Source organism: Tachysurus vachellii, chromosome 5 (genome assembly GCF_030014155.1).
Source record: "Tachysurus vachellii isolate PV-2020 chromosome 5, HZAU_Pvac_v1, whole genome shotgun sequence".
NCBI lineage: Eukaryota > Metazoa > Chordata > Actinopteri > Siluriformes > Bagridae > Tachysurus > Tachysurus vachellii.
In genome coordinates this window covers 10,947,439-10,966,947 of record NC_083464.1, presented here as the reverse complement: position 1 = coordinate 10,966,947, position 19,509 = coordinate 10,947,439, and the positions used below count along the sequence as shown (strand labels likewise).

Below are 19,509 nucleotides of genomic sequence, written 5' to 3'. Positions count from 1 at the left end.
CATTTGATGCTTCTTTCCCCACTAAGGTTTCACAATTAATTGCACAACATAACACTATGTCCACATTATTGTTGTGCGTTTAGGATGAACGTTCAGCATGTTTCAGGATAAACAGAGCTTATGAAGGTTAAGGCATTAGAAATGGGATTTTTATTATACATATTGATTTTTCCATGCTTATCTTTCTTTCTTTTTCTCTCTGTAGTAAGGACACTACAATAGTGGTTTCTCTGTATGTCTTAAAGAAACATACCTCTGCCTTGTGTGTGTGGAGTTTGCATGTTCTCCCCGTGCCTCGGGGGTTTCCTCCGGGTACTCCGGTTTCCTCCCCGGTCCAAAGACATGCATGGTAGGTTGATTGGCATCTCTGGAAAATTGTCCGTAGTGTGTGATTGCGTGAGTGACTGAGAGTGTGTGTGTGCCCTGCGATGGGTTGGCACTCCGTCCAGGGTGTATCCTGCCTTGATGCCCGATGACAGACTCCCCGTGACCCGAGAATAGTTAGGATAAGCGGTAGAAAATGAATGAATGAATGAATGTTCCAAACATAATACTCTTCAGTTACGGTGCAAGTCACAACAATAATCCCTCTTTTATTCAGATAAAGCCAACATTAAAAAATGTCCTTATTTACTTTGATAATTACTTATCATGGTCATGTCATTGGTTATTATTCAAGCTGCTATTCAAAAGCTAAACTTAAATTTTAAACTCAAATTTTTTAAAATAAGGATGGAAAGGTTTTTTTAACAAAAAAAAACCCTCAAGGCTATTCTACTAAAACACACACACACACATACGCACACACACAAAGTTTGGGTTTAAATATGCTGCATGTTGTTGCTGAAGTCCTCATGCGGAGTCTTCTGTTGCATTTGGTCTAATGTTCACTGTTAGAATGTTTTTTGATATTTTGTATCACAAAGGTCTAGGCACTAGTTAGAATGTGAGGATTAGAGTATATATATATGTAAACTACTGTGAAATGATTAAAAGCATTGATAATATTGTCTATTCCATGGGTGGATGATGATTTATTATATTTGCTGCTGTGAAGTCAAAGATAAAATGAAAATAGACTATGAATAGAATTACAATAAAAATGTCAATACAGATGGATGGATGGATGGATGGATGGATGGATGGATGGATAGATAGATAGATAGATCTGTCTTTTCTGAATAAAGTGCAGATGTGTGCAATTGCGTGCCATATTTTATAAGGTTATAATATATAAACAGAGCTAAATGACTTGCAGTGAAGAGTGTAATCAAATATGTGTTACAAAACTGTGTAATCCAGTATAATTCAGCTCATAGTCCATATCCTATTTACAACATCAAAAGGATTTGGCCATTTCTCTCCACAGATGTGACTCACATGCTTGTTTATTCTTGAGACTGGACTACTGCAAATCACTCCTGGCAGGTCTTTCCCTCTGTGCTATCCGACTCTTGAAACTAATCAAGGAAACAGCTGTATGGCTTGTGTTCAATCTTCTCAAGTTGTCTAACACCAGCATTCACTCTACTGTAGCTGGCTGCTTCTGATTTAAAACACAAATGCTTGATAACAAGTCTAAAAAAAAGACCCACACCTAACTACTTAACAAACCCTGCTAGAATGGCTTGACCTGGCCCAACAGTTCCTCATAGTACAAGAAAGACATGGATTCTAGGAGCTTTCACAGTAGAGGTTTATCTTCCGCAGTACAGAACTAACTGTAGGAGCTGGTCGGAATTCGGGCCACGATTCCCATGCATTCGAATGCAACTGGTACTCATGTCCGCACTTGTTCAGAAACTTGTTAAGTTCACGTTATTGTGCACATCATTAGTTTTCACAACACATTTGTACCATGAGTGGCAGGGGAACATCGTGGGACATAGAAGATTTGAGGTGCCCTGCTGTGCTTTATAGTACCAAAATAAATTTAAAAACATGGTGAGTCACACTGTGTTCTCCTTGCATATCTGTGATGATGTAAGAAGAATGCAAATACACCAGGGTTCAATAGAATCAGGATAATATAAAATCCAGACCAACGCTGTTGGGGCACCGGGAATAGACACACTCACACTCACATTCAGACCACAGCAAAGGTGCCAAGTATGAAAACCTCCTAAGACTCTAATCTGCACTGGCTCCAGGACTCAGGATCTACGTCCTCACCAAGCACTTAAATAATCTCTCATTTAATTATAACAAATGAAGATGGGGATGTGGTAGCCTAGAGGTTAAGGTGTGGGATTACCAATCGAAAGGTTGTGAGTTTGAATCCCAGGTTCACCAAGCCCTTAACCTTCAGTTGTATAAAATGATGTCAATCAATGTCAATGCTGTAAATGTAATGTAATATAAAATCACATCTGGCAATTATAGAAAGCACGTATTTCTTCACACTGTGAGTAACAGTTTATTTCACGCTTTCATAGGTCTACGGACCGCTCCTGAAGAGATATGCAGATCTGGAAGAGAAGATTCTCAGGAACACAATGACATCATGATTCACACATTCGGTATCTTTTAAGCACCTTTTTTTCTGGTTATCAGCCATAAACAAATGATGCCTTTAACATGATTCTGTATAAAAGATACTGCGTTGGTTTTTTATGTGAAAATGTATGTGCATTGATTCTGTGGATGACTCACACTGTTCCATGTTAATTGTGAGCAGGAAGCAGCTCAGTGTGATCGTTAATTTGGCCTGACGGGTTCAAATCTATCACCATGTCAGGAGTAAAAAAAAAAAAAGAAGACGAAAAAAAGCTATTGTGTAACATAATATAATTCCAGTATAAGCAGTGAAATGAAGGAAAACAATAACTGATAGGAGCTGTTTGAGTTGACCTTCCTCTTCCCCTTTCTAAGATGAAACACAATTATTTTCTAAATATATATGTGTGTGTTTCACTGATACTATGACCTAGGGTTGTGTTCTATTAATAATAATCCATCTGAGTTGCACACATTCCCACTCACTGACACCGGTGTGCCTTGGCTGCCGCTTTAAATCAATTGGTCATTAGTCTTCAGCTCCAGCCTTCGCTGCTGCTAAATGTGAAATGTAAGGTAGTGTGCATGCATTAATGTCTCAGTTCTGCAGACCTGTAATGTATTTAAGGCTACACATTGTGCATTAATTAAGATCAACAGTTTGCCACTGTTTACAAATCTTTTTATCATATGTTTCACTTTTTAGCCCCACGAGACATTTACTGGTGCTGATGATCTATTAGTGTTACACAGACCCAGTCATCAGCAGTCTAAATAAACTGGTGAATATACTGTATATAAAATTATTGGTGACCCAGATACCTCAAGATATTTTTACTTTTGTTGCATATATGTCCAAACTAGATTCGCTTTGTGAAACCATTCATCATAAAGTGATGGGACGTTATGAGATATGTATATAATATAGTACATAAACCTTAGTAACCAAGCATTTTCCTTCTGTCTTTATTGTACTCCGCACACTTACAGAGGGACGACTGAGGAAGGTGGACTGATTGATTTTAAAATCAGACACACTGTGTGAAATGTTGCTCACTTCCTTGTCTATATGCCTCACAACACGTTGTATTTCTAATCATATCAGAGGAACTGATCGAATAAACATGTCATCGTTTAATCGTCTGTTTGTATGCTTGTTACATGATACTTGAGTTTTTGTTCAAACTTTGTGTTTGTGTTTTGTTCAAAAGCAGTTAGTAATCCTATAGGTTCATTTAAACTTGAAGATGTATTAAAGAAGTAATCAGGATGTTGGATTACTGACTGATTGCATTGTTTTTTTTCTCATGCAATCAAGGGACTATAAACTTTCCACATGGAAGCATTTGCTAATAAGCCAGTAATAAGTCGGTAATGTGGGCAAATGGAATGTAAATATTGGCTTGCTTTTTCTCACAGATCCAAACAGACACTATAGCATTACAGTAATACCGCGTGCATTTACGTTTCGCAATTTTTATTGAACCTAACTTTGCTTTCGTGATTTTTTTTCACAGATCTGCGAAATTTGCAAAATCCTCGAAAAACCCTGAAGAAGTGTTTATGTTTAATTTCTGAAGTCATTTTTATTTTAATAGTAATATTTTTAATGTGCATATGTATTTTTGTTCTCTCTCTCTTCCTTTCTCGTAGTTAGCGCGCACAAATCTTTTTACAACTTATTATTTCTCTGTACGTCTTTGTCATTTTAAATCGATTGAAAATCTGTACCCTCTACGTACAGTACGTACAGTTCATATTTTCTTTATATTATTGAATTGTATACTGTAGAGGTAACATTAGTATACCGTACTGTAAATGCGCTAATGTGGCAAATTAGGCGATACTGTACTCTATTTTTACGCCAGCCATTAATTTTTTTTAAGCGTAATCTGTTCAGCTAACTTTTAAATTAAACTAAAGTGCTTTGGGAACATGATTTGGGGGGTCATATTTAGGGGGTTAAACTCTAGAAATAAGCATTTTTAGTGACTCGTACCAAACATTCGCGGTTCCTCCTGATCCGCGTGGGATCTGGAACCTAACCTCACGAATGTTCGAGGTATTACTGTGTTACTATGTATTATAGGTTTTTTTATTTGGGAAGCGTTTGCAGCTAAGGTACTTGATGTGGGTAAAATCTTTTTCTTTCAGAAACACGCATACAGTATACATGTACAGTGTATGTACAGACAAACTATAATTAATACATTTATAGACATTTGTGCCGCTACAGTGAACATACTGTCATGCATACAATCTAAATGAACATGAATGATGACGGTTATTGTGTGTGTATTTGAGCTGTGGCTGGTTTAGGATTCAAGACGTGGAATGACAAAGAAGATTTTTATTTTAATGCAGCGTAAAAAAGGTCATGTTTATTAATAGCATAACTAGATGCTTTTGCTGCGCTGCATAATTACAATTAGTGCAATTACAGTGTTCATAGTAACAGCTTTATCTCGTTTACAGTCACTCTAGTTCGAATGAGTAATTTGGTTATATTTTTGGAAACAGAAATAACGAAGTTCATTATAAAATATCAAATATCAGGAAATAGAATAGAATGAGTCAGAATCAGGAGGAGAAGGATTTTAAAAATCTGCCCTGATGTAAGTTTCATCCCCTGTACCTGAGGGCAATATACAGCAATTACTTACTTTACTTGAGGGTAATATTGGGTTACTGACTATGACTTTGTGTCATCGAATTTGGGATTTGATTCATATAATGAGCGATTCTAAATCCTGTACAGAATCTACTGCATGAGAACTGACATGTTTTGTTGATTTTTGAAGGAAAAAAGAATATTTTATTGTGCAAATATTACTGCAGAAAAAAACGAAAAACTTAATTAGTAATTATAGTATATGCAAAAATGTCCTTACCGTGTGAGTGTACTGTTTACACAAGTTTGCACGCATGCATGCACTTCATGTAGAACGATGTCAGTGTACTCAGTTCTTAGTTCTGTCTTGTTTTATGTAGCTCTGCATTTTATTTAACACTAGAATCCTGGAGGAACATTGTTTTATTTTACTGTGTACTGCACCAGTTGTATATAGGTGAAATGACAATGAAAGCTTTTTGACTTGACAACGTTTTTGTGCTACAGGACAACACACAGTCCCAAAGCATAATAGATACACTCTTTGTGTTCAACATTTGACAAGATGTTCCTTTCAACAATTGCTACTCCTTTTTCCTCCAAAATTACCTTTGGTGTATTGGTGATATTTCATCAGACAACAGCTGACGATGTCCTAGATGATGTAGGCTACGACATTTTGTGATGAGGTTTCCTTTTGATGACCATTATATGCAAATCATCTTTGTCCAAGCAACGCTGCAGAATAGAACAGTGGACCACCACTTATGTCCCAGCTAAACCTTCTTAGAGGACTTTAGTGTCATAGAGGGGCTTTGCTTTGTGTTTTTTCCGCATATGGGCAGTTTTCTTGATTTTCCAGATTGTCCTTGCCTGGACTTCCACAGTGGAAATGATGAGACAGAGGTGCTTTAATATCCCATTTTCTTATGTATAGGCCTGTCAGAAAAACAGCGAGGATAAAACCGAACCCAAATGCAGGGATAACAAAATACACGATTTATTATCAAAAAGAAACCGACAGGAGAAAAAAATGACAATCACTGGAAACAAGAACCGGTAAAACATAATACATAAACTGACACAAAAATGGACAAGGACCCCGCGTAGCTAAAGGCAATGCAGGGGAAATGAATAGACATGATAATAAATCAATTATAAAACAGGTGAGTATAGACGAGACACGTGACAACACACTGCGAGATGTTGCAAGCAAAGTCCTGACAAGGCTACAAATTTCATTTTCAGATTCTCAGTCAGCTGCTTAGAGAAATAATCTTAGTCAAATAAGCCCTCGGGAGTAAATATAGTAAACTCTTTGAGATTTTACCACAAGTACAAGCACCATCACAATTACTATTTCATTTTTTCTGTTTTTATAGAAAAGTATTTATAATATTTCTATATTTACCTCTTTTCACTTATAAAATCAATAAATTGTGTAATTTGTCCATACTTACCTGCTTGCATACAACTACAGATGTGTGGAGAGTGCATATTTCCTGTTTGGAAATTCTTCTCTTTTGTCTTGAGACTTTTATCTTTCAAAAATGAGATGGTAACTTTCTTTTGGCAAATCAGTCAGTGAGAAAAACAATATGAGGCTTTCACTGCTGTCACGAGTCTTTCTGTCACAGATGGTATGTCTTACCAATTGCTCGATTCCACTGTGAAACTGAAGCAGATGCAGTCGTGGTTGTGGATCTGCCATTCAAAGCAAATATAAAACATTCTTTATTCATATGAAATCAAAACATGAAAAGAGACAATCAGAATTTCTGAAATAGTAAAACAAACACACACACACCATGACAGTGTCTTTTCTTAATTGGCAAATCATTACATTACAACTGAGGCACAAAGTTTATGGGTGGCGTTGTACTGGCAAGTCCTGGGACCTAAGCACGGAAGTAAGCACTGAGACACCACTGTCTATGAGATCATCCATGATTAACTGAAAAAATTAATGGTGAGGTTTATTGGCTCAGCCACAGAATTCGCACCTGAACAAGGCCATGGATCGTTTGATATGAAGCTGCAGAACTGTAGCAAAAAGGAATTGTGGTTTCCAGCAGAGGGACAAAGAATGTCATTTAAATAAAAGAATCAGCTAAATGAGGAAAGAAAATCTTTCTAACCAATACAACCTCATATCATCAGTTTCATTCTCACTCATTCTGCTTCTCTTTTAACACAACGGCTGTGCAGTACTGGCTGCATCATGGAACGCACACAATACATCATTATACAATCATATGAATAGATCCTTCTCCATTTTACCATCTGTACCAACCAACCATAATCAATCATATTACCACAGTTCACGTTGCCTGCAAATACCCTGATGTGATACCAAGCCCCCCCTTTTGTAATTTAAGCTTAAAATGGTATTGTTTAATTGGCAGGTAATTTTTACTTTCATTCCAAACAAGAATATTTTAAGCATGAAGTGAGTAACAATGTATAGAAAAAAGTGCAATAACCATCTTAAACCTTTAGATATCAGATAAATTCACTTATGATAACAATTAGGGATTGGTAGGTAACAATACTAGCAGCATATATACAAAAAATGCATCAATGCAACATGATGCTATGTGATGCAACCTAGCATACAGTATGTTGTTGCACTAATCAACAGACAACACAAAGTGACAGCGATCTGGACATGTTTCATGAATCAATTTCATGATTAATGATAGCAATCAAAGCAGACCGCAAAATGTGCTCTGCTTAAATCAGTTGGTGTACAAATGAGCCCCACCTTCTTACAGTTCTAGCAATCTAATAAAACATCTTATGGTGTTTAAAAAGCATTTTTATTAGCAACTGACCTGAGCATGCACAGCCGACTTTAGATTGTGCCTGCATAAAAGTCTTTTACCCTTTGCTCATGAGTCAAACACAATTCATGGCACCCTGCGCTCTTTTTTAACGATCCAGCTACTCGATGCTGCTCTGTACACTCTGGTCAGCCACTCTCAGCACTCTACGTTAAAGATTATGTATAAAATCTGTAATATCAATTCAATATAAAACTCAGTGTGAGGAGTTCATTAATATCTGCACATGGCAGTAATGTAAATATAAAAAGGAAATACAGAAAAATACAAAATTATGATTCCTCCTGATTGCTTAATACTAAATACTTTATTTATTTCAGTACTGATATTCAGTACTGATATAAAGATATTCAAGACATTTTGACTTGATGTATCTGTATTTTTTGCAATTATTTTTGCTACAAGTCTTGCTGCATGTGCCAGTTTACAGCTGTGTGATGGTCAGTGAAACACTGTTAGAGATCCCGCTTTTCCAGGTTCTTTTGAAATGCATGCCAGATTTAGTAATTATAGTTAGACGTAGAGCTCAAAGATCATCCCAAAAAAGACACTTAATTAATACAGAACTTGACAGCACTGCAAATCTAACACATACACACACACTGTTTGCACAAATGCACTATATGCAGTACTGTGTAGTGGACTTAGTCCTGTGTTGTTTCTTGTACTTCTGTGTTTTATGTAGCACCGTAGTCTTGGAAGAACATTGTTTCATTTTACTGTGTACTGCAATAACAATAAAAGCTCCTTGACCCGTCCCTTGACTCCTGTATTCCTGTTTATTTATATTCAGTCCACTGATTGGCAGCTTGATGTTTATGATGATGCGGGGCCATTGCCAGAAGACCAGATTGACATATTAGATGCTCATTTACTGTATGACAAAGCTAAAGATTGCTGAGCTATTTCTATATGGTAACCATAGCAACAAAAACCTAAAATAGCACATCAACGGTAATCAATCATGACATGTCATTCAGGAAGTTACCATCATCGTATCTGATGGAATAAAACATGCATGAGAGGTAATGCTAGGAGAATGAGGCAGACAATAAATGAAATAAAGCCTCAGCACCAGATGTTTCATAAGTGCTGTCATGTCAGCATAGTTCAGCATCCAACAAGGCTTTTTGCCTTCCAAGAATAAATAATTCTTTCAAAGTATCTCATGTAACAAACAGGTAAAAGAGCTGTGGAGTGGAAGAAAAGCATTACAGTTGAAAGAAACAGGCTAAAACATGAGCAGAGGTTGTGGGAGTGTCATTGTGTTGTTTGTCAGTCTGTTGTTGTGGAGGATTAGTGGCTAGGATTCAGCATCAGTCTCTCAGGGCTGAGCATACTGACACTTAACCACGTAACACAGCAGCTTCCAGTCATGGGAACAAAGATGCTGCACATCAAAGATAGAAAACAATAGTGACAGATCCCCCATGTGAGGTCCTTCAGGATCAAACACACTGCAGATAGGAGCTAGATGAGAGCCTATTTAATCTCATAGTTCAGGTATTTTGTTCCACTCTGTGAAACACACAAAGAGCAAAAAAGGTACACTGGTATGTTTCAGGTTCCTTCACACGATGTGACTTTTAACTTTTCTTATCCCTTTTGAGAAGGAGGCTTTTCAGTTTTCCTGATTATTAAGCCTTGTAATGCAAAACCACACAAGAAACATCAATTAATGCCTAGCAAATAGATCAGTCAAACAAAGAAGATAGTAACACAGGCAAGTTCTCTCTATCCTAATAAGACTGTATATTTCATTTAATTCTATTTATTTGTATAGCACTTTTAACAATTCCCATTGTCTCAAAGAAGCTTTACATAAGTATAGAAACTGAATAAATATTTGAACGTTTAAAATTGAGTTACTAATTATCTCTAACATTTATCCTAACATTTATCCTATATTAATGAGCAAGCCAGAGGCAATGGTGGCAAGGAAAATCTCCCTGAGATGATATAAGGAGGAAACCTTGAGAGGATCCAGGCTCAGAAGAGAACCCATCCTCATTTGGGTTACATTTAGTACAGTTAATAATGTAAATGTAATTAATGTCCCTTCTACAATAGTTTTTATCATATATGTTATGTACATAAACCTAGCATTAACCAGCATAAACCTAGCATTAACTATATAAACTTATTTTGTTTTTTTTACTAGATAAATCCAGATAGATAATTACAATTCAATCAAATCATCAACAAACTTTTTCTATTAAATGGTTTCGTATTAACTTATACTTGTCTTTTACTGAATCTTCAATATTCAGATTTAGAGTATATATATATATATATATATATATATATATATATATATATATATATATATATATATATATATATATATATAAAACTAGTTTTATAGTCCATAATCTATATTGGAGACAAGAAGGAAGATGAACACAGACATGTGCAAAGAACTTTCAGCAGTTATATTGAGTCTGTCTTAGAAGTACATGTGCATGCTGAAGTACCGTGAGTAATCACATAATCCTTTCCTCAGCATGTTCCCCTGGTGCATCCATCAACCTCTGCATGAAAGCAATACTCCTTAGGCATGTACTCAAAGCAGCACCAATTTTCCATGCATTACAGCCAAACAGAGGTAAGCATGCCTTCACCCAGGGGTAAAAAATGAAGAGTACATTAATGGTAAGCCCTAGCCACTAAGATTTCTCATGCTTTATATTAAGCATATCAGGCAAAATGCATGAACTCTGTGCATTTCTCCTGTCAAGTTTGCAAGCTTCCTCCTTTATCCATGGCCGAATCACAGATATCTCCACGAACTTTAAACATCGAGTGGTACGTGCTAAGACTGAATGGTACTTTCCTCATGTTGAGCAAAGAGCTGATACGTGTTCTCTAATTATAGGCTTGAGTTGGTGTTACAACAGAGAGTTGTTAACTTCCTCCAATTAATTACTTAAATCTAAATTACCTGGCTCCAATCATTTCCTTGTTGCACATCAATTAATCACACACAATCTATACAAAACCTAGAAGAAAAACTAACAAACAAATAATAATAATAAAAAAAACTAAAACCATGATTTAAACACAAGGAACTAAAGCTTACATTTCTGACCAAATTAAGTACATATCCAGCAACAAAGAATGAGAATAAAAACTTACTTTCTCAAAATTGAATGGTTTATGAGTAATTGGTGTATAAAAAATGAAAGATAATATAAATAAAGGAAATAAATAAATAAATAAAATCATTACCATGACCTCATCTGGAAAAGTGGAAAGAGAATGAATGAGTGAATAAATGGATGGATGAATTTATGTATGTATGCATGTATGGATAAATGGATGGATGGATGGATGGATGGATGGATGGATGAGTGAATGAGTGAATGAATGAGCAAATGGATGGATAGATGGATGGATGAAACTCATGAACATATTGTATATGGCTTTACAAAGAATTTCATCATACTACCTAAGGATTTACTGCAGGTGGTCATCATTTATTTTGGTAATCCCACAAGGTGGTGAAGTCAGGAGACGCACGCAGTTCAGGCATGAGGTAGTGGCACAGATGGTCAGGTCTGCAGGAGTCAAACACAGTGCAACTCAGTGCTGTTAGACATTGTGACCTTAAAGCTGCTGGATGTAGGATTTTTGAATTTCACCCTCTTTGGTAGAAAAATGCCAAGAAGGAATTTTTGTAAAGTGTATTACAAGTGTCAAGTAACACATACAACATTGTACCACAATTCAAACTGTAGTCTAATTAGGCACTAAATATGATGCCTAAATAGCAATGACATTATTATGGTGCTAACATACTATGCATTGGTCAAGAATTTGGCCACTGTTGGCTACACATTAGCTCCAAAAGTGGAGAAAAAGACAGTAAATAAAACATAGACACAAAAGTTTAATTTACCTTTCTGTTATCCAATATAACAGACATTTAAATTCATATAAAAGAATTCAAAGAGATTTATATTCATATAAATCTAGCACAAATAAATAATCTTCAAACACATTAAGTTAATCACTAGCTAATGCTCATGAGTATGCTAGATAATAAAGGTTAACAACTGGCTAATGATACAAATTCCATTATGATAAATCAGTGTACTATACTGACCTAACACTAATTCCTTCACTAACTTAACACTAATTCTTCATTCAGTGATGAAGACCTGAGCTGACAAGGCTGACTGACAAAATGGCAGTAATAGTTATTCTGATTTCTTTTTTTTTAGTTTAAGCATCTACATTGCATTTAATCATTTTCCTGCTAATTTATGTAACTTCTAATTAGCTCAAGAAACAGTTTATTAAATAATAATTAAGTGTCTTGCTCAGTGAGGGGTTCAAGAATAGCAGAACTTGGATGCACAATGCCCAACCTGAGCCACCACCACCACCACCACAAAAGTGGGCTGTGATATGTCCAAACAGATTTCCCACCAATTCCAAGCTGATACGTTGGAAAACACAGGCCTGCATGTGAGTTTCTAATACAAGATTGTCAGAATGACCCACAACAGCTCAGTAACATTGTATTATGTGTTGTTTTACTGCCTGTTTACTGAAAACTTAAAATGTATATAGCTTTAAATAAACAGCCAAACTGAGGTGTTCAAAGAAGCCAAGGTTTCATCCACAAACATGTTGAGTGATCCGCGTACATTTTGAGCATACAGTGCCAAGATAAATTGACAGAATTATTAGCCACATATGCAGCACAACAATTATCTCAAATTGTTTCCCGGTTAAGAGGCTGGTCATTATCATAGTGGGAAGTCTGTCTTTGATAGCTGCTCTCATACAGTATATCCTCTCATGGCTTTGTTTTTCACATAAATGGTTGCCTCTCAGTATGGAAAAAATGACATTCAGGCTTCAAATGTGTTTCATTTTTAAAGACGTGGGTGGTGGGGGCAGGTAGCTGTATAGGTTCCAGATGTGCTTTTGTGTATAGCTTTACCATGACACTCTCTGCTACCGCCATAAACAACCAAAGCTTTAATATGGCTTTCTGCAGCAATGAAACCAGGTGTTGTGACATACATCTGTGGAGGTTATTTTATCTTTGGAAAAACCTGATTAACCTGGTCAGTAAATATAGAGAACAAAGCACTGAGAACTTGAAGAAGGTCCCCTCTGTGCTGCACTTTTCTCCACAAATGTCAGGAAACACAGCTCTTTGTTAAAGATAAATGACAGCAAAGGAGAAGAGGTAGAAATATGAAATGGCAGTAGTAAAGGTTAAGAGCTGAATATAGAGAAAGTTTGTAAATAAGAATTATGCAACTGACCCCATTGCAGTAACTAGGGAAAAGTTGGACAGTAAATAATGTGTGATTACACAGCTTGAGTGCAGAGAGGACATGAGGCAGGTAAATGGGACAGTCGTAGGAACTGTAACACACATTATTGCATTAAATGTGAAGTTCGAGGGCTGGTTGGTTATCTTTATGGAAAAAACAAAAGGTTACAATAACCGCATCTCTAACCACTAACTTTAACTTTATTTACCATGTGCTTAATTTGCTAAACCATGCCCAGTCTCTTAATTATTACCTTATTTACTATTTACTTTTAGGACATGGAACATGGACTAGGTTTACTAAGCTTGTTTTTAATACTCCATTTAGAATGCCTTTAAATATTGTCCTTTGACTTTATGAGCATTTGCTTTATGTTGGTCTTATACTCTCTGTGTTAAAAATGCTGAAAATTTGATATTTCTTATTCCTTGCGTCTTGCTATGGTGGGTCTCAGAATACACCAAGGTCTGAGGTGATATAACACTCTCTTGTTCAAGGTCTCTCTCAATCTGTTATCTAATTAAAATGATCTCTACATACACTGACTGAGAGCGAGGTGGTGTTGACTTTATGAAGTTGTATATCTTTTGAATAAAAGTGTTATTCTCCAGCCTAAGACTTCAAATCTTCTGCATGCTCTCTTTAGGTAAAGCATTTCTGCATCATCTACTTTCATATGATTTGCTCTTTAGACATTGTGTCCGACAGCGCTGCCACTGAGGGTTTTCATCACTAAACCATCACAGTAAGAGCACTGTGTGTGTGTGTGTGTGTTTGTGTGTGTGGGTGTGGGTGTGTTTATCCATATACTCTCCAGGTAACACAGGTCATCGGTCTCTTCCCTGATCAGATTTATTAAATGATATTCCTGCTGATTCTTGTGTTAATCCCTTGCAAGGTCGTTGGGTATCAGAGACATCACGAACAGAGCTGCAGGCCCATTTCTCAGTCCTCATATTATAACGTTTATATTCATACACAACGTTCCATTACCTGAATTAGTTTTATATGAGAACAAATGGCGGTGAGGAGTAGGGAGTGTTCGTGCAGAGTACAGAGTGTGATTTGTAGTGTAGATTCAGGTGCGTGAGTGCACTGGTAGGTGAACCCTAGGGGTAGTGGGGAGATTGAGATTGATTATGAACACAGCCAACTGCATTCTAATAGCCGTACTGCAGCTACAGCTACTGTAGGGGAGGCAGCACACTGAGCTTTGGCCTTATACTGCTGCACATCATACAGTTAGCTTATACTTGTGGCAATTATTTCTTACAGGGCAAACAATCAGGATAAGTTTACTGTACAAACAAATGCTCGACAATGCCTCACAAATAAAAAACTAAATCTAGGAAGGTCTATTCATTGCTGTTACGTATACCACAGGTAAAGTCGAATACCACAATGAACGTTGGCTGTAACAGCAGCTCCATCATATTTGTAACATTTAGTTGGTTTTACTTTACTAATTAGTTTTTACTTTACTAGTTTTTAACATTTACATTTATGGTATTTGGCAGATGTCCATATCCAGGCTGACTTATCAAAGAACATTGAAGTCTCTATCCGTATTTTTTGTTATATTTTAAGTTTGGATTTAAGTGCTTCATAAAGAGGTAGATCTTTAGATGCTGTTTGAAGACAGCCAGTAAGTAAGCTGTTTGAACATCTAGGGAAAGTTCATTCCACTTCAGAAATGCCAGAACAGAGAAGAGTCTTGCTGCATCTTATACAGGGAATTATATGGTTTACTCTCTAAACAATCTAAGACAAATTAGAAAAAGATCAAAACAAAACAAAACAAAAAAAGAAAAAAGAAAGAATTGAACCTTAATAGGTGAATTTATGGAAGGAGTCTCATGTGGTTTTAATAATACATTTTTCACCCCAAGATTTCTGTTTTCTTTGGTAACATGACAGATTGAACAAGTGTTTATAGATATTATAACAAAACTGATAACAGAAATGTACTTCTAGACAAAAAAAAATGCAGTATGTAATTTACTGGATGTTATTTCTGAGTCACCATCAATTTTGGATCTGTCTGGTGTTGCATTTGCTTTTTAAATAATATAATTTTTATTATATATATATATACAGTTGAGGCCAAAATTATTAGCCCCCTTATGAAATTAGACAAAACTCTTGATTTCTCCATGGAAATGACCATTAACAACAAGTGTTTTATAGTGTGTTTGTTTCCAAAATAACAAAGACAAAATCTCCACTAAGTTTGATTAGGATATTTAATTGAAATAGTGAGTTGAAACAAGAAAGGGCAAAAATGAAACGTCCAAAATTATTAGCCCCCGGTCATTAATAGTCAATAGTGAACCCTTTCTGAGCCACAACTGACAACAACCTCTTAGAGTAGTTCTTTACTAGGTTGGCACAGGTTTCCAGAGGGATTTTAGCCCATTCTTCCATTGCAAATTGCTAAAGCTGGTCCAAATTACGTGGTTTCCGAGCATGGACATTCACTTTGAGCACTCGCCACAGATTCTCAATAGGATTGAGGTCTGGGCTCTGTGCGGGCCACTCCAGGACCTTTGTTTTGGTATCCTTCAAGAACTGTTGGACCAATTTCGATGTATGCTTTGGGTCATTGTCTTGTTGGAAGACCCAGCGACGACCTAAGGCTAGACTACGAGCAGATTTCTGCATATTATCCCTCAAAATGTCAACATAATTTTCTTTTTTCATGATGCCATGCACCCGAACAAGGCTCCCTGTGCCTGAAGCTGCAAAACAGCCCCACAGCATGATGCTCCCACCACCATGTTTAACTGTGGGAACTGTGTTCTTAGGGTTGAAGGCCTCACCCTTTCTTCGCCAAACATAAGCAACATCCATGTGCCCAAACAGTTCCAGTTTAGTCTCATCAGACCAAAGCACAGACTCCCAAAACTCATCTTTACCTTTCAAATGTTCACGGGCAAACCTCAGTCTAGCTGTGATGTGCCGCTGTTTGAGTAAAGGGGTTCTTCTGGGACGATGGCCCTGAAGCCCACCACGATGAAGAGCCCTCACAACTGTGTTCCTTGAAACATCAACTCCAGAAGAGGCCAGGTCAGCAACAATCATCTTGGCAGATGTCTGGGGCATCTTGCTGATATCTCTGACTATTTTCCTCTCCAGGGTTCTTGAAATCTTGCGCTTACGACCACGCCCAGGTTTGTTTCTTACAGAATTTGTCTCCTTGTACTTGGCAATGATGCAACGTACGGCGGTTCTAGACACTGTGAAAAGCTTGGAAATGGCAGTATAGCCTTCCCCCTTATCATGAGCCTCCATTATCTTCTTTCTGAGCTCAAGACAGATTTCCTTTGTCTTTGGCATGGTGAGTAAAAGTAGTCTCTCCCAATAATGTGTTCAAGTGCCCTGTTCCTTGGAGTCCTTTAATGCTGATTGAATGCCCAGGTGTTGTTAGGAAGCCAATTGACTGCACAGGTGTGGTTTGAAAGCTGATTGATTAATTAGGTGTGTTTTGAAAGCTGATTGATTAATTGGGTGTGTTTTGAAAGCAAATATTCACAAGGGGCTAATATTTTTGACCACCCCATTTTCACTATATTTGATTATAAAGCAAGCCTAAAAATGTATTTTATATTCCAAAATGTACCAAAAGCTACTAAATAGCACTGGCGAATGTTTGATTATATCAAGTTTTATCAATGCTGCAAACATTGGAAAGATCTTTAGGAAAATGTTCCAAAATTCCTGGGGGGCTAATAATTTTGGCCTCAACTGTATATATATATATATATATATATATATATATATATATATATATATATATATATATAAACAAATGCTCCTGCTTAAGAGATACTCTGTGCTGTTGAGTAAAATGTCAGTATTGAGCTAAATACCTGCAATATTAATAGTTCATGCCATCTCAGGACTGGACATTATTGCACTAGAGAGATCATGAATTTGTCATATTCTTTTTCTCATTTCCAAAGAGCTTGTCTCGCTAAAGGCCTATACCCATTCCATGTACTGTTGAGCAGAAAGCACTAACACTAAAACTTTATTATTTTTCCTCTCCACTGCACTGCAGTGTCACTGCTGCTCATTTCTGAGTCCTCTTTTGATTACTGAAGAGACTGTGCCCACTGTGCCACTGACTTCTGTACCTCCAGATTACATCATGCTAATTAGACCTTCTTCAGCACTCCTTTTCCCCTCTGAAGCCCCCGTGGACACAGCCATTTTCATTCGAGGTAATTAATATGCACCTTAATTGACTTACATGGGTAATTGTGCCTTAATTTATGTGGTGCCAATTTAGGATTGCAGTACCTGAGGTGTTTTTGGGCAGCCCTCCTCCCATTAGTTTGCAAGAGACACCATTCACTCTCAGCAGTAAAAAACGGCTCCTGTAGAGTGTGGTCATCCTTAAAGCTGCTGTCATTTCAAATGCAGTTTCAAAGCAATTATAGAAGATCACAGACATTTTTATTCAGCACATGCTGCTACTTTGTTTGAGGCTTTTATTTATATGTTTCTGGCCCTGAAATGAACTTGACCCACAGCTGGATCAGAGCATTAGTCTAGAACTAAACTCAATTATAGTTGTTATGACATTTATCCTTTTTCTTCTTCTTCTTCTTCTTCTTCTTCTTCTTCTTCTTCTTTTTTTAAGAGAGTTTAAACACTGAATTGAAACAAGTACTAAACATACATTAAAAATAATAAGAAACCCAGAGTTTCAGGCATTTTTTTGTTAGCATAGAATTACCAACTACTATATATGGTTAACTAGCATCAATGCTAATGACACAACAATATTCAAGACAGTCTAATGATTTCGCTAAGGTTATTAGTTTTGAATTAATAATTTATAGTCAAACTAAAGTCTGGTAACAGGATTGCACTTTTAAAACCAGTCAATATCACAATATCATTGAAAATAAAGATAAAAGAATGAGAAAACTTACTGAGATCATCAGGAAATTCATTTAATGTAAAGTCCTGTTGGACATAGTGAGATACTGTATTGACTCATGGAATATTTCAGGTGGTGAAAGAGTTCAGCTAACACATTTTTTATAAGCTGCTGTGGATGACTCATGGTGCAAAATGTTTCAAGCATGAGATTTTTTGAATCACACATTTATGAATAAAGCAAAATGATTTTGTGAAATATTTTAATTATTGCATTTTATGCTAAAGTGTAATATAGTTAGCTGGGATGCTGACAAGCACTGTAGAGATTGTATTAATGTTTTAGGTTTCTCTTATTTATCTCAAACATGCACATATGTTTATCAGTGAGTAAAATGTCTTTAAATTACATACTGTATATGTTTGTACGTGTGAAATTTATGGGATGCAAATGATTCCCCAATCATGGATTCACCTTGAGTACTGTATTTATCTAATAATGTAAATCCATGATGCTAAGAAAAATCAAGGTATTGTAAGCATGTATGCAAGCAAGCAAATGAAACAAACAAACCAACAAAAATAATTGTACTGTAGCTTGTGTACTGTGTATTTTATTAATCTTCTAACTCTTTGTCATGCTAACGGTGTTAACTAGCAAAGATCGGAGTTTGTCCACAGATGTAAAAAGCATGTGATGATATGTGGTGTCAGTACAAATAAACTAAAGGTGGCAGAAATGTTCAATTTCTGCTTCACATACACAAAGGCTTCACTTCAGACCTCACTTATGTAAATGAGTAATGCATGCAAAGACATGACTTCTGATTTCTGCAAAAGTATTCATTTTATTTTCTTTGCTTTACACTGAATATGAGTGAGGCTGACATTGCTGTGAAATTATAGGATTCCATCCCATATGTCTATGTGAAAGATATTCTCCATTTTTGGATCTGATTGGATGTGATTTTAACAGAAAAGCAAGTGTAGAAAAGCAAGCAGCAAGTAGCTGTTCCAAAGGAGTAATCATGGCAAAATGTCAATGATGTAATTAGCTAGTTTCTACTAAGAAATTGATATTTGATATCAACCATATTTCTATTAGAAATATTGATCTGGATGATATCATTTCATATATCTCCCTGAGCTCGGTGCCAATGCTGCTGCCTCTGTCATATAGATATATGCACAATATATGGTAATTATAGAATGTAGAACATTAAGCCATTAAAAAAAGATTTAATTATGGAATGATTTTTTTTTTTTAAAAAAGGCTTTAAATGAATTAACAAGTTAAAGGACTAAAATAAACATTGTGCAGAATTTGTCTTTATTCGTGTATATTAATTAGAACCAATTTTACAGATCGGAGTCACAT

General features: G+C 36.3%; 1 protein-coding gene across 1 annotated transcript in view; it reads left to right on the top strand.

Annotated features, from left to right (window-relative positions):
- xylb (xylulokinase homolog (H. influenzae)) overlaps positions 1-3,634 on the top strand; it is a 54,193-nt gene extending 50,559 nt beyond the window's left edge. Inside the window, exon 19 of the mRNA XM_060869698.1 lies at positions 2,436-3,634. Within this exon, the coding sequence (XP_060725681.1) occupies positions 2,436-2,507 (72 nt within the window). The 3' untranslated portion in view covers positions 2,508-3,634. The remainder of the gene's footprint in view (positions 1-2,435) is intronic.
- Positions 3,635-19,509: the final 15,875 nt, after the last annotated feature.